This window comes from Oryctolagus cuniculus, chromosome 12, assembly GCF_051225735.1.
Source record: "Oryctolagus cuniculus isolate XC-2025 breed Fujian yellow rabbit chromosome 12, ASM5122573v1, whole genome shotgun sequence".
Classification (NCBI taxonomy): Eukaryota; Metazoa; Chordata; class Mammalia; order Lagomorpha; family Leporidae; genus Oryctolagus; species Oryctolagus cuniculus.
Window position 1 is genome coordinate 107238664 of NC_142878.1, and position 22465 is coordinate 107261128.

General features: G+C 52.5%; 1 protein-coding gene across 2 annotated transcripts; it reads left to right on the forward strand.

Moving 5' to 3' along the window:
* Positions 1–22: 22 nt before the first annotated feature.
* RCN2 (reticulocalbin 2) lies at positions 23–17647 on the forward strand. Of its 2 annotated transcripts, none has more exons than XM_051834637.3 (7): positions 23–351; positions 686–791; positions 3610–3806; positions 11651–11764; positions 14425–14521; positions 16466–16608; positions 16891–17647. In XM_051834637.3, the coding sequence occupies exons 1-7, from the start codon at positions 202–204 to the stop codon at positions 17041–17043; spliced, it is 960 nt and encodes a 319-aa protein (XP_051690597.2). In that variant the 5' UTR covers positions 23–201; the 3' UTR covers positions 17044–17647. The 2 variants fall into 2 exon arrangements, with proteins under 2 accessions (XP_051690597.2, XP_051690598.2); XM_051834638.3 differs by having other exon boundaries at positions 11663–11764.
* Positions 17648–22465: the final 4818 nt, after the last annotated feature.

A 22465-nucleotide genomic window follows, 5' to 3' on the forward strand; every position in this document is an offset into this window, starting at 1 on the left:
TCGGGCCGGGCGCCTCCGCGCCGCAGTCGTTGTCCGTGCGTCCGTGGGGTCGGGGAGGCCCGACCGGTAGCGCGCCCGGCCGCCCCCACGTACGCCGCTCTCCCGCCGCTCGCGGTGTGCGGCCGCCGGCCAGCGCCCCCTGCCCCGCCCCGCCCGCTTCTCGCTGTCCGCGTCCCTCGCGTCCGCCCGCGGGCCCGCGCCATGCAGCTGAGGCCCGCGGCGCTGGGGCGGCTGCTGCTGCCGCTGCTGCTGTGCGTGGCGGCGGCCGGCGCCGGCGAGGCCGAGGAGCTGCACTACCCGCAGGGCGAGCACCGCGCCGACTACGACCGCGAGGCGCTGCTGGGCGTCCAGGTGAGGCGGCCAGGCCCGAGGCGGGGCGGGCCCGGCTTCCCAGCGCCGCGGTCGCGGGCTTTGTCCCGGGACAAAGAGGGGCGGCCGGGCGAGGCCTGGCCGGGGCGGCCTGACCGTGGGGGTCGGGCGGGCCGGCGCTCGCTACTGGGGGCCCCGGGGCCGGATCCCCCCTCCCCCGCACCGAGGGTCCGGAGGGGGCGGGGGCCGCGGCCGTGGCGGGCAGGTGTGGGTCATCCCAGTGGGGGGGGGGGGGGTCCTGGTTTTCTGCAGTCTGTCGCCCCCTCCTCCCCGATTAGTAACGCCGGGCCCTTCTCATGACCGCTTCCCCCCAAAGGAAGACGTCGATGAGTACGTGAAACTCGACCCCGACGAGCAGCAGAAGCGACTGCGGACCATCGTCAAGAAGATCGACCTGGACTCGGATGGCTTTCTCACCGAAAGTAAGCCCTGGGTGCCGCGACCCCTCTGTGGGAGGCGGGCGCCCGACAGGTGTTCCCCAGGAGCAGGCAGACAACGGTGACCACCCCACCGTGGGGTGTGCAAGGCGCAGCTCCAGTCACCCCCTTACCCACGTGACTTTTGTCACTGTGGACAGTGCGACTCGTTTTGGAGAAATGTGTCCCAGAACCTCCCAAAAGGTGTTTTTTTTTTTTTTTTTTTTTGAGAGATAGATGTCATGTACGCATGTATGCTTCATGAGGGTTTTAGAAATTCGCGTCTTTCTGTGAGCGAGTCCTGAAAGACCTGTTGCATGTGAATGGTGTTTTGTTTTAAACGTGAGTGTGGTAGGGGCCTTCGACGCCTCTTGTTCTTCATGGAGACGAAGACACTGAAGCCCACAGGGGTAAGTGCCTCTTGGAAATAAGTGGCAAAGCCAGGACTGAATGCAGGTGCCCTGCTCTTAACTCAATCGTCATATCCTTCAGTTAAAAAACAAAAACCCTCAGTGCTCCTAGGTATGGCCTCTACGTCTGGTTCTAGCCCAGTCCGATTCTAGCCAGAGATGAAATGCGTGGACCAGTTAAAGAATATTCTGAATTACCGCACACACATCGCTCCCCATTGTTCAATTCAGGGGATGAATCCCATCAGCACTGCAGGTTGATCTTGAAGGGGGCTGAAAGCGTTGGTGCTGTCACTGGTGTAGCCATCTTGCTCAGCACCCGAGGACTGAGGTGGTCGGGGAAGAGCAGTGTGGACAGCGCACTGGTCAGTTTAAGAAGTGCCGTCAGGGACATGGCCATTCATCAGCGCCCTCGGGAATATTGAGGTTTTATTCCCTTTGCTTAAGGACAACAGACCCTCCTTATCCACTCTTCAGCGATACACGGAAGAAGTGGATTTAGAAGAGCGCGTGGTACCTGTCTCTCAGGGCCTCCGTATGGTCGGTCACTTAGTAAGCTCTCAGTGAGAGGCAGTTTGTGAATCTTCATTGTAGAGATGAGAAGCCAGCCCTGCGGCGGGAAGCCAGCTCCTTAGCTCACACGTGAGCCGGTTTTCTGATCCCTGCTCATCTTTCCTGTGACGATCTCGCTGAGTAAGCGGGAAGAGAGACTCACGGTGCTGAAGGAGCCCCTTGCTCTACCTGAGGACCCTCAAGTGAATTTTGTCAGCTTGCCCTTCGAGGGCTGGAACTGGACTCGGAGGTTCTTCCGGGCCACGCTCAGCGGAAGGAGTGGGCTCTGCAGCCAAGGAGAGATTTGAACCTGCCCTCTGCCCGCCAGACTTGCTACTGGACTGCAAGTACCGATGACTGTAATCAGTCGCCTTATTTTGCAGATTAGACTTGGCACACAGTAACGAATTGTTCAATACATGGTTACGGTAGTGCGTCAAGAGAGTGAGGTGTCTGCCCTTGTATTCACCTGACCTCTCCCAGGCCAATGAAGAGAGAAGCACTTTTTTTTTTGACCGGTAGAGTTAGAGACAGAGAGAGAGGTCTTCCTTTCATTGGTTCACTCCCCAAATGGCCGCAGTGGCCGGAGCCATGCCCATCCGAAGCCAGGAGCCAGATGCTTCCTCCTGGTCTCCCATGCGGGTGCAGGGCCCAAGCAAGGACTTGGGCCATCCTCCACTGCCCTCTTGGGCCACAGCAGAGAGCTGGACTGGAAGAGGAGCAGCCGGGACTAGAACCCGGCATGCATATGGGATGCCGACACCGCAGGCGGAGGATTAACCTAGTGCGCCATGGTGCCGGCCTGAGAAGCACTCTTGAAACCATAGGGTACATTGCCTTTAAAGCCAGTGGTGTATTCTTGGTGTCCTCGTGAATAGTCGTGTTCTTCCCCTCCCCGGTTTTGTTCTGGAAATATCCCTGTGAACAGAATTTTAAAGTGGAGCTGAAAGTGGGTATCTGAGTTGTGGGAACTTTCCCCCTTGTCTCCAGGTAGCTAGCCATGGCAGCGGGCCGTAAGTCAGGATGCTACCTGTGAGCTTTGTGAAAATGTCCTCCACTGGTTATGACATGTTTAAAGGGAACATCCTCTAACAGGATTTCTCAGCCTTCAGTCACTTGAATACTTTTTCATAATGTAGGCCACTCTGATTATTTCCATAATATAATTTTGACCCAACTCACATAAAATGTATTTTAAAGGAAAACTTTCTATGTTCCTTTCTTAGATGAAAAACACTATTAAAATATGAGGGTACTTCAAAAAGCTTGTGAAAAAAATTAAAAGATAAAATTTATTTTGGTGCATAAAACTTTGAAACCTGTGCATAGTTTCTTAAACATGTTCCTTGAACTTTTTGATGATTCTGCATATTCACGAATTTCAGAATTTGCCACACCAAACTGAACTTACTTTTAGTTCCATTTCCCACAAACGTTGAAATCACATTGTATAAACGGACAGCTGTTCAGAGACTGTGCTTCCTAAGAGATCTCTGACAGCAGAGATTGCCTTCGAGTGTTTGGATAATAGGGTTTGAAACAAAAGTCAAGTTGGTAATTCATGCAACAAGGCCTGACTGTGCCAGGCACTTTCCAGGCATTGGGTTTACATCAGGAAAGAAAATAGATAAATAAATGAATGCACACCCGACCCGCTCCGCTCAGGGCGCTGGCCTCCTGTTGCCATCGCGCAGTGTCCTAGACTGCAGGCAGCGCGCCTCCCCGCCCATCCCATGTACCAGACCAGCTTCCGCTGCAGTTGCAAACGTTGGAGGTGTTTTTCTTTTAGGGCAGGGTTAGACACTCCCTGTTCAGCGCTCAGGATCACTGTCGCACCACTGTGTTCTGGGGAATTCCCTCAGGTGAACTCAGCTCGTGGATTCAGATGTCGTTCAAGCACTACGCCATGCAAGAAGCGAAACAGCAGTTTGTGGAGTACGACAAAAACAGCGACGGGAGCGTGACCTGGGACGAGTACAACGTGCAGATGTACGATCGCGTGATCGACTTCGACGAGAACACGGTGCTGGACGACGCGGAGGAGGAGTCCTTCCGGCAGGTGAGTGTGTGCGCGGCTGCGGTCCCGGCGGGACGGCTGCCCTGGCACTCGCGGCTCTGCTCGGCGGCGTCCCCACGGTGTCCTTCCCACAGCCAGGTGGCGGGACTCGCTTGCTGGACCGCAGCAGCCATCGTCACGCAGGTCCCCCTCGAGCTGCGTCGCCTACTTGTCCTTCCAAAAGCGCTCGTCCCTTGCGTGTGTTACAGTTTTTAGTATCACTGGACGATCAGGCTTGTATTTACGGAAAAGGCTGTCCCAGCCCCCTGTTGTGAAGCACGTGGATCTATATAACTTTTTGAAATGGTTTCGGTTGTGGCAGACTGCACATAGCCCATTTGCCATCGGAACCATGTGTATACGTGGAGCTCAGCAGGGTGGGACAGTCATTCTGCGCAGTCTCCAGCAGTCCTCTGCCGCCGCGCCCGCTCCACGGCCACGTTTACCTTCGGCCTCTATGAATCTGACTGCTCCTCGCACCTTACCCAAATAGGACACCTAGCATAATGTCCTCAGGTCATCCACACTGCTGTGTGTGGCAGCCTTGCCTTCTGGAACAGGAAGGATATTCCTAAAAGGCCAAATACTGCCCTGTGTTGTGTGTCTGCCAAATGTTCTGTATCTACGCCTCTGTCCGTGAGCACTTGGTGCTGCTCCCCTCGGGTTTCCGCTGTTGTGGACGGTGCTGCCGTGACCGTGGGATGCCCACGTCTCTCTGAGCTCCCGCTTCTAATTCCTCTGGGTAGATACCCAGAAGTGGGCTTGTGGAGTCGTGATCATTCTATTTTTAATTTTTTGAGGAATGTCAGTTCTGTCTTCCATAGTGGCTACGTCACTTAAATGACTCATCTGAAAACACTCGGGCATACCGTGACCTCCGCTGATTCCGTGGTTTAACTTGTTGGAATGCCGGCTGCTTCGTCAAGCAGAGCTAAGGGAGCCAGTTTTCGCTTGGGCATTCATACTTTCCAAGGCTTCTAGGAAGTCTGTTAAACGAGAAGGATATCAACACAGGCGACCGTGAGCTTGAAGTCGCTATTTCAAGTCACTCTGTAATTCAAAGATGATTTAAGGAATTTTTTCTGAAAATATACCTTTTTTATATGGCAGGGGAAAAAAATTAAAGCCAAACACTTCATTGCAAACTGTGTGTGCTAAAATGTTAGTCAAGGTTCTGGAAACCATCTAAGCCTCATCATCCCATTATTTTAAATATTTTTTTTAATTTATTTTCTTTTGAAGACACAGAGATCTTCCATCTGCTGGTTCACACCCCCCGATGCCCACAATAGCTAGGGCTGGGCCAGGCTGAAGACAGGAGTCGGGAACGCAGTCCAGGTCTCCCTGATTTGTGGCAGGGGCTCTAGGACCTCAGCCATGACCTGCCGCCTCCTGACCCTGCATTAGCAGGAAACTGGAATTGAGAGCAGAGCTAGGAGTCGAAGCAGGCACTCGATGTGGGGTATTTACATTCCCTATGGCATCATAGCCGCTGTGCCAAATGCCTGCCCCAGTTCCTACCATCTTAGTATACGCCTCTTATGTTTTATTGTTGTTATCTATCACTGTACATCTTGTTTATCTTAGAATCATATTGTCCACTTGTGTTTTATAGGCCACTACAAAGTTGATTGTTTTTCTGCTAATGATTAAGTATGAGCTAGACATACAAAGAGTCTTCAAAAAAAATTCACGGTTCCAGCTTCCTGCGAGTAGAGACCCTGGGAGGGTGGGGGTGGCTCGAGTTACTGGATTCTTCCACCCAAGTGGGAGACCTGGCTTCAGCCCCAGCCCCGCCTTCACCGTTGCCACATTCAGGGAAGTGAGCTGCTCAGAGAGCTCACTCACACACTCACTCTCGTGTGAGCGTGTGTGTGAGTGTGAGTGTGTGAATGTGTGTGTGTGGGTGTGTGGGTGTGTGTGTCCCCATCAAGTAATTTTTTTGTTTTTCATTTTAAAAATTTTTTGAAAATGCTCACCTATTATATCACATGTCTACAGCTTCTTGAAATCCCCTTAGGCCAGTGTGGAGTCAGGGCTCCAGTGTGAGGGCCAGCCCTGCCACTGATCCGCTGGGATCCAACCTCCTCCTGCCTCGGGTTCCTCACTTCTAAAAATGGGGATAATAAACACGCACAAGTAGCAGCAGGCATTTGGCCTGGCAGTTAGGACTCTCGTGTCCCGTATCAGAACACCTGCGTTAACGTGCCGCGCCTTGGCCCCGGTTCCAGCTTTCACTGGTGAACACACTAGGAGGCAGCAGGTGATGGCTTGAGTAGTTGAGTCCCTGCCACCCATGCAGGAGGCCTGAACTGAGCCCCTGGCTTTGGCCCCAGCATTTTGTGAGCATTTATTTGAGAGACTGTGATACCTTTCTGTTGGTTCACTCCCCATATGGCTACAACGGCCAGGTCTGGGCCAGGCCGAGGCCAGGAGCCAGGAACTCCATCTGGTTTCCAGGAGCCCAGGCACTTGGGCCATCCGCCGCCGCCTTTGCTGCACGTTAGCAGGAAGTCGGATCAGAAGCAGAGCAGCGAAGACGCAAACCAGCAGTCGGTAGGGATGCCAGCATCACATGTGGTAGTTTAACTCACTACAGCGCACCCCCAGCCCTCAAATAATTTCTTTAAAAAAGAACGTTGGTGAAGAAAGCACATGTGATTCACACACACTTATATTTGTTTAATCAGCTTTTGAAAACTGTTTTGGCATTTGTTAACTATGAGCCTTAGATTACTTAGGATTCAATTTATAGGGGAAAAACCTTTTTCTCCCTCCTTACTTGAGTCTTCATTTCACAGCAGACTGAAGAGAATACATCTTCACTGCTTCTTAGTGACGAGGAAGTTTGGATTCCTCGCTCCTAGGTGTGCCCTTTACTGGAGGAAGTATCTGGAAAGAGTCATTGGGGTTCTCAGGGCCGGTGCTGTGCACAGTGGGCAAAGCCGCCGCCTGCAGTGCTGGCATCCCATATGGGTGCCGGTTTGAGATGAGACCTGGCTGCTCCACTTCCGATCCAGCTCTCTGCTATAGCCTGAGAAGGCAGTACAAGATGACCCAGGTCCCTGGGCCCCTGCACCCGCAGGAGAGACCCAGAGGAAGCTCCTGGCTCCTGGCTTCAGATCTGTGCAGTTCTGGCCATTGTGGCCATCTGGGGAGTGAACCAGCAGATGGAAGACCTTTCCCTCCTTCTCCCCCACCCCCAGCCTCTCCTTCTCTCTATGTAACTGTGACTTTCAAGTAAAATAAATAAATCTTTTAAAAAAGAAGTCATTGGGGTTCTCAGCTTTTTTTTTCTTCCTTTTTTAAATATTTATTTATTTATTTATTTGAAATCGTTACAGAGAGAGCTCTTCCATGGCCACAACAGCTGGGGCTGGGCCGGGCTGAAGCCAGGAGCCAGGAGATTCTCCCAGGTCTTTCACATGGGTGCAGGGGTCCCAGGACTTGGGCCATCTTCTGCTGCTTTCTCAGGCCGTTAGCAGGGAGCTGGATCAGAAGTGGAGCAGCTGGGTTGCAAACCACTCCCCATATGGGTCCTGGATTTTTCTAAATCTGAATGATATGACTTCCTGGCTAGGCAACACAAGGAAGTTAAATATAGCATTTTTTAATCTTAGTAGAATTCAATTCTTTTTTTTTTTTTAAGCACCCAAGAAATTTAATCCCTATTGCATCAAAAAGTATGTGTTTCTGTGTTCTCAGGAGAGGTTGGTATAATGGATGATGTTATTGAGAAGAAAAACATTGCTTTGAAGAGTTCAAGACTCATTAATACAAGCTGCGTGTGCAAAGTCCTTTAAAAGCCGTCTCACTGTACCCACTCCCTAAATGCCCACTGGGCCGAAGCCGGGATCGCGAGCTCAAGCCAGGTCTCCCACCTGGGTGGCAGGAACCCGGTTACCGGAGCTGTCACGGCCGCCTCCCAGGCTCGCATGGTGGGTGGGGGGAGCTGGAGCCAGAGCTGGGAGTTGAACCCAGGCACTGCAGTGTGGGACACAGGTGTTTCACTGCTGTGCGAAATGGGGGCCCCAAGACCCTGCTCCTTAAGAATGAATTAGACTGTAACAGCCTCAGGGAATCGGTGGACTGCTGTGTGGCTGGAGGCCTGTTGGTTATTTGACACCCCAGGAGTATGTTTCATACCTTCACGACGTTCTGACACTGTCTAACGCTCTCTCTCAAATAAATAGATAAATAAAATCTTTTTCTTTCTTTCTTTCTTTCTTTCTTTCTTTCTTTCTTTCTTTCTTTCTTTCTTTCTTTCTTTCTTTCTTTCTTTCTTTTTTCTCTCTCTCTCTCTCTCTCTCTCTCTCCCTCCCTCCCCCTCCCCCTCCCCTCCCCCTCCCCCTCTAACTTTCTCTCTTACTTTCACAGTGAGAGAGAGACAGAGAGAAAGGTCTTCCTTCCGTTGGTTCACCCCCCAAATGGCCATTACGGCCGGCGCACCGCGCTGATCCGATGGCAGGAGCCAGATGCTTCCTCCTGGTCTCCCATGCGGGTACAGGGCCCAAGCACTTGGGCCATCCTCCACTGCACTCGCGGGCCACAGCAGAGAGCTGGCCTGGAAGAGGAGCAACCGGGACAGAATCCGGCACCCTAGCCGGGACTAGAACCCGGTGTGCCAGCGCCACGAGATAGAGGATTAGCCTAGTGAGCCGCAATAAATAAAATCAGTTAAAAAAAATTGATGTAGGGTTGGAGCAAGAGCTGTGGCATGGTAGGTTAAGCCTTTGCCCGGGGTGCTGGCATCCCACATGGGCGCCAGTTTGAGTCCTGGCTGCTCCGCTTCTGATCCCGCTCCCTGCTAACACACCTGGGAAAGCAGTGGAGGATGGCCCAAGTGCAATTGGCTGTGTGAGTAACAGGAAGTCCTCTATGTGGACGTCCACTGAGAACCAGAAGGCAGTGGGCAGGCCTGTAGCCTGGTGGGTAAGATGCCTGCATCTCACGATGAAGCCCCTGGGTTCAGTTCCCAGGTCCTGCTCCCTACGCCGGCTAACACAGGCTCTTGGCGGCAGTGGTGGTGAGGGAACGGGCTCCTGCCGTCCGTGTAGGAGACCTGGAGTGGCCCAGACCCAGCTTAGCTCTGGCTGTTGTTTGAGTTGGGAGCAAACCAGGCAATGGGAGATGGCTCGCTCTCTCTGCCTCTTGAAACGTTAAAAACGACAAGTCAAGTCAGCACCTAAATTTTATCTTATTTTGCATAACTGTGAAATGCCTGGAAAAAGCATCTTTGTGATTCGATGAACAATTAGTCAGCACTTTGTGCAGGGTAATTAAAGTCTGGGGACCTCCTGGCATAGTGCAGTTCCCCTGACTCTGCAGCCGGCTGCCGAGTGTGCGTGGGTAAGCGGGATTCAGTTACGTCGGCCGTGACTCTGCCTGTGGCTGTCAGGACTCGCAAGGCCTAGACTTTTGTTCTAATATTAGATTCTGTATTTCCTCCTGTAAAATCGCGCGCCTACCAAAAGATGGCAGCTTTGTTCCTCATGAGGCTGTGTTACGATATAAAAAGAAACGATTATGCGAGTTTCCATTACTGTGCGTGGCACATTCATCTCTACTGGAATACAAGTGTTTTATTCAGAATGAAGTGTTGAGTTTTTTGAAAATATCGTTATTTTGAAATTTATATCTTTGAAAAACAGTCTGTGTATTGGCTTCTATGATTTAAAATGTATTCAGTTGTATTCCTCAAATGACCGTGAAATGCGAAAAAAACTACCTTCCCAACCCCAGTTTTTTCCCCCGAGAAGTCTCAGCTGGTTAGAAAGAGAGCCTTTCTTTGCGTAGGGTTTGCCACATTCAGCGCCTGTGCCGAGAGGCGGCCCTTTCTGCTCCAGATGAAGGGTTCTTTCATACGGGGATCTCGGCGCTGGGCATTCAGGGCAGTGGCTCACTCGAGATCCTGGCTGCCCCAGCCAAGTGTCAGAACCGTGTTTGTCCACGCAGGTCAGGCCTGAGCATGGAGTACAGAGGCGGGTGCGTGGGCGTGGCTCCTTACATGATGATGCGCTGGGAGCAGCTGTCCTCCTTCCCTGTCGTGAGCGGGTGGGGCGGGGCCTGTGTAGAGTGCATGCTGGGGCAGAGGTGATGTGTCCTGACCCAGCCGGTGGTTGTGAAAGACCCCGTGTCCCGGCAGGTGCCTGCCCCCAACAGGGCATTCCGCCTGACAGTGCAGCACATGTATCAGGAGCTGCTGACGTCTTTGAGAGCGTCATTTCTTTAAACCGTGCAGTTTAATACATACCAGTCATCGAAAGGAAAGCCATTCCCTGAAATCCAGACTAGAAAGGACGCAGGGTGAGCAGCGCGCACCGTGTGTTTCTGAGCGTTACCTCCAGCAGGTTCATCGGAGCAGCCTTGCCCCCGTAGCTGCTGCCCCCTGCCATGTGAGGGGAGACCCAGATGGCGTTCCCAGCTCCTGGCTCCAGCCTGGCCAGTTCTGGTTCTCGTGAGCATTTGGGAAGTCACTCGGCAAATGGGAGAGCTCATTGTCCTGGTATATCTCTGATTTTTATTTACTTGATTTTTTTATTATTTATTTTTATTTTTTTTATTTTTGACAGGCAGAGTGGACAGTGAGAGAGAGAGACAGAGAGAAAGGTCTTCCTTTGCCGTTGGTTCACCCTCCAATGGCCGCCGCGGCCAGCGCGCTGCGGCCGGCGCACCGCACTGATCCGATGGCAGGAGCCAGGTGCTTCTCCTGGTCTCCCATGGGGTGCAGGGCCCAAGCACTTGGGCCATCCTCCACTGCACTCCCGGGCCACAGCAGAGAGCTGGCCTGGAAGAGGGGCAACCGGGACAGAATCCGGCACCCCGACCAGGACTAGAACCCGGTGTGCCGGCGCCGCAATGCAGAGGATTAGCCTATTGAGCCACGGCGCCAGCCTTATCTCTGATTTTTGAATACATTTTTTAAAGCCATGTACATGTTTTTCTTGATATGCTTTTTTTTTTTTTTTAAAGTTTATTTATTTGAAAGTCAGAGTTACACACAGGAGAGGCAGAGAGAGAGAGAGAGAGAGAGAGAGAGAGAGGTTTTCCATCCGATGGTTCACTCTCAATTGGCCGCAATGGCCAGAACTGTGCCAGTCTGAAGCCAGGAGCTCCTTCCAGGTCTCCCACACGGGTGCAGGGGCCCAAGGACTTGGGCCATCTTCTACTGCTTTCCCAGGCCATAGCAGAGAGCTGGATCATAAGAGGAGCAGCCGGGTCTTGAACCGGCGCCCATATGGGATGCCGGTGCTTCAGGCTAGAGCATTAACCCACTGTGCCATAGCGCCAGCCCCAGTACACTTTTTTTTTTTTTTTTTTTTAGATTTATCTATTTATTTGAAAGGCAGAGTTACAGAGAGGCAGAGAGAGAGAGAGAGAATGAATCTTCCATCGCTTGGTTCACTCCCCATATGACCGCAACAGCTGGAGCTGTACCGATCTGAAGACAGAGCTAGGAGCTTCTTCTGGGTCTCCCACATGGGTGTAGGGGCCACAGACTTGGGCCATCTTCCACTGCTTTCCCAGGCCACAGCAGAGAGATGGATCGGAAGTGGAGCAGCCGGGTCTCAAACCAGCACCCAAATGGGATGCCAGCACTGCAGGCGGTGGCTCTACCCACTATGCCACAGTGCCGGCCCCCTTGATTCACATTTTCTGTGAACGTTTTGAAGGGCCCTTGTATTTACCCAGCCTACCTTCAAAGGAATAATATGAGGATAAACTAGACGGTATACGAGAATGTACTTTTGAGTTTCACGCTATTTGTATTTTTCAAAATAGTTTCAGTGATGTGATGTTACTAAAGAGATACCTTCCATGTGTTCAAAACTTTGTAATTTTCTAAGCTTCATTTAAAGGATAAGAAGCGATTTGAAAAAGCCAACCAGGATTCCAGTCTGGGTTTGAGCCTGGAAGAATTCATCGCTTTTGAACATCCTGAAGAAGTGGACTACATGATGGTAAGGACGAATTTTCAGTTCTGGGAATGAGAATGAGCCGCTGAAGCTGTAGAACCTGCTTCCCCGGGCGAAGTGCATGACAGCTGGTGCTCGGGCAGATCCGGAACGATTCGGAACCCTGCCCCGTTAGGATCAGGACAGGAGGGGTGCTTGGGGGGGGGGGGGCGGCCGCGCTGCCCTGTGCGTGGGCAGCACACGTCACCTCCTGCGCCTCCCCGCCCCTGTGCGGCTTTCCAGCGTCAGCCGCACTGGACGCGTGTTTAGTTTGCAGCATCGTGGTGGAAGCTTTTCCCCTGGAAGACGATCCCATCAGTCTCTCAGCGAGCTGGAGGACTCGCTCCTGAGCAAGCTTCGGGCAGGAGCGCCAGCCCTCACAGCTGCCTGGGGTCCAGGCCAGCTCGGCAGGCGCTGGTTGAGGCTCTCCCAAGCTTTTGAAGTTTCTGAGCAGAGAGCGCCATCCTGGGGAGTGAAGGTGAACGTGACAGGTAGCTTCGCAGAGCCTCGGCGCTGAGCTCTGTGGCTTGGCACCTGCGCGTCTTGGGGAGGGCGGGGGCGCCTGTTGGCACCTGCGCGTCTTGGGGAGGGCGGGGGCGCCTGTTGGCACCCGCGCGTCTTGGGGAGGGCGGGGCGCCTGTTGGCACCCGCGCGTCTTGGGGAGGGCAGGGGCGCCTGTTGGCACCCGCGCGTCTTGGGGAGGGCGGGGCGCCTGTTGGCACCTGCGCGTCTTGGGGAGGGCAGGGGCGTCTGCACCACCAGGGCTGATGAAGCCGCAGGTGGATTTTTCTCCGCAGCTCGGGCAAGACCCGCCCTCAGTACCACTGCTCCTGCTTGGCACGTGAGCCATGACCTGATGTAAGACCAGTGCTGGGCATACCGGAAGTGCCGGCTGTGCCGGGACAAGCTAACTCAGCGCGAGAGTGGCAGGGCCTGCATTCTCGGGAAGCCTGAGTAGGGGCGTGGTCAGTGGAATGTGGGCCTGGAGCACCAGGTGGCTAGGCAGTGAGGGGAGCAGCATTTGGAAGCCAGCACACGCGAGAATGCCAGCTTGTACTGAGAGGGAAGGCAAGGCAGGGTTAGCCTGAGGCTCGGAGCGCGTGTAACAGGGAGGGGTGGTCCCTTCCAGAGTGGGCGTGTCAGTGGGCTCTCCTTGGCTGTGCTTTCTGAGCGGGCTCGGGGTTGGTGGGGGCACACAGATGTGTGGCTGTGAAGCAGTGTCCCGTGAGAGCAGCTGCATCAGTGCCTGTGTGTCGCGATCCCTCCTCTGCAGGGAAGGCGCGGCACAAGGTGAACTAACTACTCTGGGGTAAACTCAAATTCAAAATCCATTGTCATTTCACTCACGTGTTTCTGAAAATTCCTTCTAACTGTGGCATCATCTTTGAAGTAAGTTTGTTAGGCAAGATTACCCGGATGGAGGAAGAGTCAGTTTGGTCAGTAGTTCCTTTATTGGATCACAGACTCTTTGAAGAGCAGGAAGCAAACTGTGGACTCTGCCCCAGGAAAATTGCCCACAGAATACTGGGTGATAATTCCAGGATATTCTCAGGTGCTCCCCCTAAAGCTAACCTTTGAGTCTGTGTTAAGATCCCCTGGGTTCTCTGTGTGCAGTCTGTAATAGTCGATTTAAATAACCAGCTTTTAAGTGCTGGTTCCTCCAGATGTACACAAACTCCTGGATTTGTCTAGAAATGGAACAGCTGTGCTGCTGGAATCCAGGTTGAGAGGCGCCTGGAGTCGTCAGGTGGTGGGAATGGGGGTTCGAGGTCCTGGGGCCATCAGCGTACTAAAGGCACAGGAGGAGGAGCTGGCGTGCTCCCAGGCTGAGAGGCCGGAAGCCATAGGCAGTGAGCACAGATGGGGTGCGGGCTGTTGGGAAGACTGCTTTCACGGGGAGTCGTGCAAGAGGAGAGGTCGCCGCGCGTGAGGGTCTCCAGTGGCATTCAGGGACGCCTGGCGGTGTGTGTCACGTCTCCGCCCAGGGACCGCCGGGGAGGGCTGCAGCCAGGCTCCGGGAGAGTGGAGATGGAGGCTTTAGAACGAGTGCTGATGGCTGCCAAGACGGGCGCTGCCGGTGCTGCCGCGAGGGCGAGGTTGAGATGTTTGTCTTTCCTTTTGGACATGATGGTTCTGGGAGAGAGGAGGAGGTGACGTGCATCTGATCTGAGGCTGGGGACGAGGGACGTGCGGGAGCGTGCTCTTTGGTCAGGCTTAAGGACTGTCTGGAGAGAAGGCTTTTATGAGTGAAGAACAGATTGGGGGGATGCTGGGCAGGGGTGGGCGGCTTTGGTAGCGGCAGCAGCAGCGAGAGGTTTCCTGGGCACTGGCACGTGTCAGCCCTGGAGGTGGAACAGCAGCTGTGTGTGCAGAGGTCTGAGGGAAGGACTCAGGGGCTGATGGCTTGGGGAGCTGGTGGCGTTGGATAGAGGCGGCAGGGAGATGTCCCTGGCACTTGGGGGACGGGACAGGACGGGCCGGGGGTGGGTTCTGCCCGGCAGCAGCAGCCCTGAGGCTGGGCTGCATTCACAGCACCTCAGTAGCCTCGCCTTGTTCCTCCCAGTGCTGGTGTTGAGAAACGCTCGTTCCTCCCGAGTGTGCGCACCACGCGTGCTGGCACTGGAAGCTTGTGACCCTTTTGTTTTGCTTTCATGATCATGCACTAGGAATTTGTCATTGAAGAGGCTTTAGAAGAACATGACAAAAATGGTGATGGATTCGTTAGTTTGGAAGAATTTCTTGGTGACTACAGGCGAGATCCAAGTAAGTTGCCTGGGGGGACGGGAACGAGGGGCAAACGTAATCAAGAAGAGAAGGGAGCCAGCCTCGCTGCTGTGTGTGACAGGGAGAGAGACGAAGCAGCGGTGCCCAGGGCCGGCTGGCGCAGGCGCCCCCCAGCGGGGCCGGCGCTTACTGTGGCCTCTGTGGCTCGGTTTTCTTTTCAAACATAATTCAAGCGCAGAAGGAAGTAAAGGTTTGATGTATTTTAAAACAAAACCTGTACATCTATAATGAGACAGACAAAACCTGGTGTGGTCTGTAGAGGGGACTTAGGAAGTGTTTGAAACTGGAGTCTTCCTCTCTGTAAGTAGCAGGCTGCTTTTCCAGGATTACTGCTTACAAGTATCAATGCCATGTTAGAGGTTTATTTATTTGAAAGTCAGAGTTACAGAGAAAGAGAAGGAGAGGTAGAGAGGTTTCCCATCCTCTGGTTCACTCCCTAGATGGCCGTAAGGGCCGGAGCTGGGCCAATCTGAAGCCAGAAGCCAGGAGCTTCTTCCAGGTCTCCCACATGGGTGCAGGGACCCAAGCACTTGGGCCATCCTCCACTGCTTTCCCAGGCCACAGCAGAGAGCTGGATCAGAAGAGCAGCCGGGACTTGAACTGGCGCCCATGTGGGAAGCTGGCACTGCGGGCAGTGGCTTTTCTTGCTACGCGACAGTGCCAGCCCCACCATTTTTTTTCTTTCTATAAACAATGGTGTGTGTTTTTTAAGCTTATTTGAGAAGTAGTTATGGAGGGAGGGAGGGAGGTCTTCCATCCACTGGTTCACCCCCAAAATGGTCACAATAGCCAAAGCTGGGCCAATCCCAAGCCAGGAGCTTCTTCTGGGTCTCCCACATGGGTACAATGGCCCTTGCACTCAGGCCATCAGCAGGGAGCTGGATTAGAAGGAGAGCAGTGGCAACCCCAGACCCGTGTTCACATGGGGTGCCGGCACCACAGGCCGAGGCTTAACCTACTGTGCCACAGCACCGCCCCTCAGTGTCATTTTAAAATTTCTCACTTTGGCAGCACATATTAAAATTGGTTACCAAGCCGGCGCCGCGGCTCACTAGGCCAATCCTCCACCTTGCGGCGCCGGCACACCGGGTTCTAGTCCCGGTCGGGGCGCCGGATTCTGTCCCGGTTGCCCCTCTTCCAGGCCAGCTCTCTGCTGTGGCCAGGGAGTGCAGTGGAGGATGGCCCAGGTGCTTGGGCCCTGCACCCCATGGGAGACCAGGAAAAGCACCTGGCTCCTGGCTCCTGCCATCGGATCAGCGCGGTGTGCCGGCCGCAGCACGCCGGCCGCGGCGGCCATTGGAGGGTGAACCAACGGCAAAAGGAAGACCTTTCTCTCTGTCTCTCTCTCTCACTGTCCACTCTGCCTGTCAAAAAAAAAAAAAATGGTTACCAGCTTTACTTCCCGTGAGTATCACTTTAAAGTTACCCGCGGCAGCCTGGCTGTTCGGCCTCCCCCTTAGGCTGCTGCCTGTGTTCCATTCCAACTCCAGCTCCAGCTGAGGTGGGCTCTGGAAGGTGCCAGTGATGACTCAAGTGGGTGGGGGTGGGTCCCGCCCCGCAGACTGGGTTCCAGGCTCCAGCCCCGGCCACTGGGGACCTTTGGAGAGTGAACTAGCCAATGGGAGCTGTCTCTCAAATACAAAAATGTTTTTAAATGACATGTCATTACTTTGTAGGAGACGTTACACAGCCACATAAAAACATTATCCAACTCAAATTTGGGCAAACTGCACATCAGAACAAGAGGCAGCAAACATTACTAGTTTGTAAAAACTTCCAGAATTGTCCAAGTCGGAGCTGTTCAGCCTTAGGTGTAACGCGGGCAAAGTGCTGTTTGTACTTACCCAGGACTTCTCAGTTCAGATGTGTTCCAGTGGACACATGTGACGGTCTTGTGTGTTTGTGTTTTTGTTTAACATCAAGCCGCGAACGAGGACCCAGAGTGGATCCTGGTTGAGAAGGACAGGTTCGTGAACGACTACGACAAGGACCACGACGGCAGGCTGGATCCCCAGGAGCTGCTGTCGTGGGTGGTGCCCAACAACCAGGGCATCGCGCAGGAGGAGGTGGGTGCCCGGGCGGCTTCCTCCGCTTTCCACGGGCGGTGCCGGAGATGGAGTGCATGTCTCGTGGCTGTGGGGAGAGGAGGGAGTTGATGGGATCATGGGATGGCCTGTTGCAGCAGTGAAAGAAATAGTGGCTTGTTGACCTGAGCTCCAAGTCCAGTGGGTTCTGTCCCGGGGTGGGGTGGGGTGGGATGGGGTGGGACGGAGGAGACGCAGGGACAGAGGAGCAGACCGCCTCCGGCTCCGGCCCTGAGCCGCTCTGCCGCTCTGTTCTCTTCCAAGGCGCTTCACCTCATCGACGAGATGGATTTGAATGGCGACAAGAAGCTGTCCGAGGAGGAGATCCTGGAAAACCAAGACCTGTTTCTCACGAGCGAGGCCACCGACTACGGGCGGCAGCTGCACGACGACTACTTCTACCACGACGAGCTGTAGCCCGCGGCGGCCGGACCTCTTCCTACCTTGTTCAACCAGCTTTACTTTGTGATAAAATATCCATGTTGTATTTCACACTCTTAAGTCTCACACAGTCAGAATTACCTTAACCCAAGTTATCATTTTGGCCTTTTAGGAGAAAAAAGGAAACAGTAACCTGATATTTATTTCCACACGGTCTCTCCCAGCCCTGCACCCGCGTCGCGCCACGTCGCGGGCAGCCCAGTGGCTCCCACCCTCGGACACGCCGGGCGGCCACCTCCGCGCCCCAGCGCCCAGCTCGCTGCCGGGCTGTTTCGTTCCGAGTAGGTTTCATTTGGGAACTGCCAGAAAGGACAGCGTTTTTAGGTTTAGTATTTTGTTTTAAAACCTTTAAAGGAACCTTTGGAAGGACTTAGACCTCACATTAATGTGAGACGTTCCGCTTCATTTTAAAATGGTTTCTCTAAAGGGTTTTATTGTATGAAATAGAACTTTATATTTTTGCATATGTATAGATAGTAACGATATTTAATGTATTACCATAGCATTCGGAGTGGGATTCAACTTTGTCCGGAGCCCTTTTCATTTGTGACTGATTAAAGTGGACTGTCCTGTCTTTCTACACCGCTGCCTGTTTTCTTAGCTGAGCGCAGGTCTGCGCCTCGTCCATTTCCTTGGTGGGGCAGTGACCCTTCTCCAGACTGCTGTTATTCTTGGTGCATTTTCTTTTTGATGAAGGAACCATGTACCTGGATGCACGCTGGACACAGCTGAGGTTTTGCTGTTTGGGGGCTGGAAGTAAGGGTTACGCAGAGGCAGGTGTAGGGGCCCAGTGGGGTGGGCTGCCGCTGGGGGCACCTGCTTGCCGTCCTGGCTGTCCCACTTCCAGTCCACCTTCGTGCTCATGCAGTGCTGGGAGGCGGCCAGGGAGGGCTCGAGTGGCAGAGTTCCTGCTGCCCATGTGGGAGACCCAGGGGGTCTCCTTGCTCCTGGCCTTGGCCTGGGTCTGTCTGTCGTGGGCATTTCGGGAGAGAACCAGTGACTATGGAAGATACCTACTCCCCAGCCCCACCTTCCAGTAAAAATAAACAAACAAAAAAATTACGCAGGTTAGGATCACCAGTAGAACTGGTTGGTTTTCACCATTAGAGCTCCATTTCAGTTACAGTGAAGGTAAAATCATACTCGATAACCATCGTGTGCACCTAAATGACCAGCGTTAACCTAACTCAGGCCGACTGACTCACCTTCAGTGAGGGCCAGGTAGGGGACAGCATCTGGAAATCTCCAAACCGTGCCCCCCCCCCCCCCCCGCCGGCTTCTCTCATTTTTCTTGACTGCCTTTCTCGCGGGTGAAGAGGGCAGCCATGCATTCTGCTAACGCTGGCTCTTCGGTGACATAGCGCACACAGCATCGCAGGAACTCGTCAGGTACTCGGGAGTGCGTGAGAAGGCCTGACGCTCTTCTGATAGACTTGAACCAGACAAGACGGAGTGGGGCTGACAGTGAATTTTAAATAGCTTAGGCAGAGGTGCTCTCCCCGACTAGGTGATGTTTGAGCAAAGACTTGCGATAAAAGGCTGCTTGAACTGCTAGGCTGTGTGCAGGCAGTCATTTTGTGAGCACGTGAGGTTTTGTTTTGAGAGCAAGCGAGCGCTCTCCCATCCACTGGTTCAGACGCCCACGAAAGCCCGGGGTCAGGAGCCGGGAGCTGGGAGCTCAGTCCAGGTCTCCCACTAAGTGGCAGGAGCTCACAGCGACTTGAGTCACCAGTGCTGCCTTCCAGGGTTCACGGTAGCAGGAAGCTGGAACCAGAAACTGGACCTCCCTGGATGCAGGGTGCGAGTGTCCTAACCAGCAACTTAACCGCCGGGCTGAACACCTGCCCACAAGCATGCATGCGCGTTGTCTTTACATTTCTTTTCTTTTTTTTTTTTTTTTTAATTTTTTGACAGGCAGAGTGGACAGTGAGAGAGAGACAGAGAGAAAGGTCTTCCTTTGCCGTTGGTTCACCCTCCAATGGCCGCCGCGGCCGGCGCGCTGCGGCCGGCGCACCGCGCTGATCCGATGGCAGGAGCCAGGAGCCAGGTGCTTTTCCTGGTCTCCCATGGGGTGCAGGGCCCAAGCACCTGGGCCATCCTCCACTGCACTCCCTGGCCACAGCAGAGAGCTGGCCTGGAAGAGGGGCAACCGGGACAGAATCCGGCGCCCCAACCGGGACTAGAACCTGGTGTGCCGGCGCCGCTAGGTGGAGGATTAGCCTAGTGAGCCGCGGCGCCGGCCACATTTATTTTCATTTTATTTAAGAGAGGAAGACAGAGGTCTTCCATCCCCTGCTTCACTCCAAACGTCCACCACATCAGGGGCCCAGAACTGCACCCAGGTCTCCAAAGGTTCTGTGGGTGCCACACTAGCCCTCAAAAAGCCTTAAAAATCACAGCTACACCCTAGTATCAACATCAACTTCAGTTCTGGGTCAAAGAGCAGAAAGTAGAACAGCTTCCTTTTTTCTATGTTCAGAGACAAATCAATGGAAATTTTGAGTACATGTATTTGTTTCAAATGCACCAGTCTTACAAGTTATCTCTGGGCATAGCAACTTCGAAATTGTTAAATATGTATTTATAGCCAATTCACATTCACAGCATTAAGGTGAAAAACTTCATGTATCATACTTTTTGTCCATAAAAGTACAAATGAGTAGTGAAAACATCTAAAAAAGGTCCATCTTGTGGCCAGTGTTTTGGCGCAGCAGGATAAGCCACCACCTGGGATGCCGGCATCCCATATGAGCGCTGGTTCGAGTCCCAGCTGCTCCACTTCCGATCCAGCTCCTGCTAATGTGCCTGGGAAAGCAGCCGATGACGGCCCGAGTGCCTGGGCTCCTGCACCCACGTGAGGGACCCAGATGGAGTTTCAGGCTCCTGGCTTTGGCCTAACTCTGACTCTTGTGGCCATGTGGGGAGTGGACTGGTGGACGGAAGATCTGCCTCCCCATCTCTGTATTAGATTCTACCTTCCAAACAAGTACTCTTTAAGAGAAACTGACAAGGTAGATCTCCCCCATGATTTCTCAGTGCTTCCTAACACCCAAGTGGGAGTGGACACAAAGTCAGGAAGCCACCAGCTGGGCCCTCTGTCTGCACTCGGATGACAGTGCACCTGCTAGTGCTGCAGACCACAGCTGTGTGCACAGAGGAAGAGCACGTTTGAAAATCGGATGCAGTGATCTCTGTAAAACTGGAATGCAGTTATTAGTGGAACTATACTTTGGAAATTTACATTAACAAGACAGAAATGTAACTTTGTAATTTAAGGAACATTTATAAACTAATGTGTACTGGATTTCAAGAGATAAGATGTAAAGATAGGAAATTAAGAGGTATGATCTTTGAAAAGACAATAGAAATCAATGAATAGTGGCCTAAACAATACATTTTAAAAAAGAACAGAAAACATTGTTTTTAGGGGATGATGTACATAATTTGAGGTAGCTTACTACAAAAGATAAACGCTTAAATGAGGTCGACACAAAGGTACTGAACTACTAAGAAGAAGGAGAATGGAGGGGGAAGGGTGGCTGTGAGCACAGTGGTTACGATGCTGCTTGGACACCCACATCCCACATCAGAGTGCCTGCTTCCAGTCCTGCCCACTCTGCCTCTGGGCCTGCTGAAATGCACCCTGGGAGGCAGCAGGTGATGGCTCCAATACGTGGTCCCTGCCACCCATGGAGGAGACCTGGATGGAGTCCCCAGCTCCTGGCTCCGGCCTAGCCCAGCCCCGGCTGTTGTGGACATTTGGGGAGTAAATCAGTGGGTGGGAAATCTGTCTCTGCCTTTCAAATAAAAGCAATTTTGTTAGAAAACAGGAAAAAAAGAACCGATCCTCTGATTAAAAAAGAAGTAACAATAAAAACCCTTGGCAAGTATTGCAGTACATTTAAATATTTTTATTTACTTATTTGAGAGAGAGAGTTACAGGCAGAGAGAGGTCTTCCATCTGCTGGTTCACTGCCCACATGGCCGCAATGGCCGCAGCTGAGCCGGCCCGAAGCCAGGAGCTTCCTTGGGTCTCCCACATGGGTGCAGGAGTCCAAGCACTTGGGCCATCTTCTACTGCTTTCCCAAGCTGTAGTGGAGAGCTGGACCAGAAGAGGAGCAGCATGTGGGATGCTGGCGCCAGAGGCTAAGCCTTAGCCCACTATGCCACAGCACCAGCCCCACTTTACTTTTTAAACTTCTAAAATTGGGGTCGGCGCTGTGACATACCAAGTAAAAGCCACTGCCTGCCGCGCTGACATCCCTTATAGGTGCCAGTTCGAGTCCTGGCTGTTCCACTTTGCTTCTGCTCCCTGCTAATGTGCCTGGGAAAGCAGTGGGAGACTGGGATGGAGTTCCTGGCTCCTGTCTGACCCAGCCCTGACTGTTGCAGCCCTCTGGGGAGTGAGCCAGCGGATGGAAGATTCTCCCTCTCTCGCTAAACTTCAAACTGTATTAACTGTATTTTACAGAATCGATTAACATCCCAAACCAAATTCTAATGAGGAAAATGTTAAATATTGTGTATTAGTATTGATATAAAATTCTTAAATAAAATCTTACCCAATTATCAATTGAACCAAGAAGTCATAAGACCATTTTGTTAAAACTCTCATTTTAACTAGCAGCGTGCCCTTAAATATTTAAATTCTTTGGTTGTAAGGGTATTTGGGGTTTTTTCTTTATGTGTGTGTGTATTTTGGCTCCTCTGTATTTAGGACTTTTTCATCTATAAAGATATTAAATATTATTTTCTAGCCCTGAAAATTTTTATCAGGAGTACTGCATTCTAGGATTATTCATTGTGTCCAAGTAGTATTTATCCTGGGAAAGAAAATCAGCTTAAAGAAGAAAAATAATGTGTGGCAGAGGAGTTTTTTTTTTTTTCTTTAAAAAAGCTAATATGGTTGCATCTGTAGATTATATGAGAAGTCACTCTCCAAATTATATTCCTGAGAAATGCTTATTTGAGAGGCCGGCGTTATGGTGCAGCGAGTTAACACCCTGGCCTGAAGCGCCAGCATTCCACATGGGCAGCAGTTCAAGACCCCGATGCTCCTCTTCCGACCCAGCTCTCTGCTGTGCCCTGGGAAAGCAGAAGAAGATGGCCCAAGTCCTTGGACCCCTGCACCTGTGTGGGAGACCTGGCAGAAGCTACTGGCTTCGGATTGGCGCAGCTCAGGCTGTTGTGGCTATCTGAAGAGTGAACCAGCGGATGGAAGATCTCTCTGCCTTTTTCTAACTCTTTCAAATAAATAAAATAAATCTTTTTTAAAAATATAGCTGCACAGACTCAGAACACTTAATTTTCCTTGGGTACAGCTCTTTCCAATACATTCTCTGATATTTTTAACCACTCATGCACCCATATATGCTCTTGAATAATTGGTACAGATCC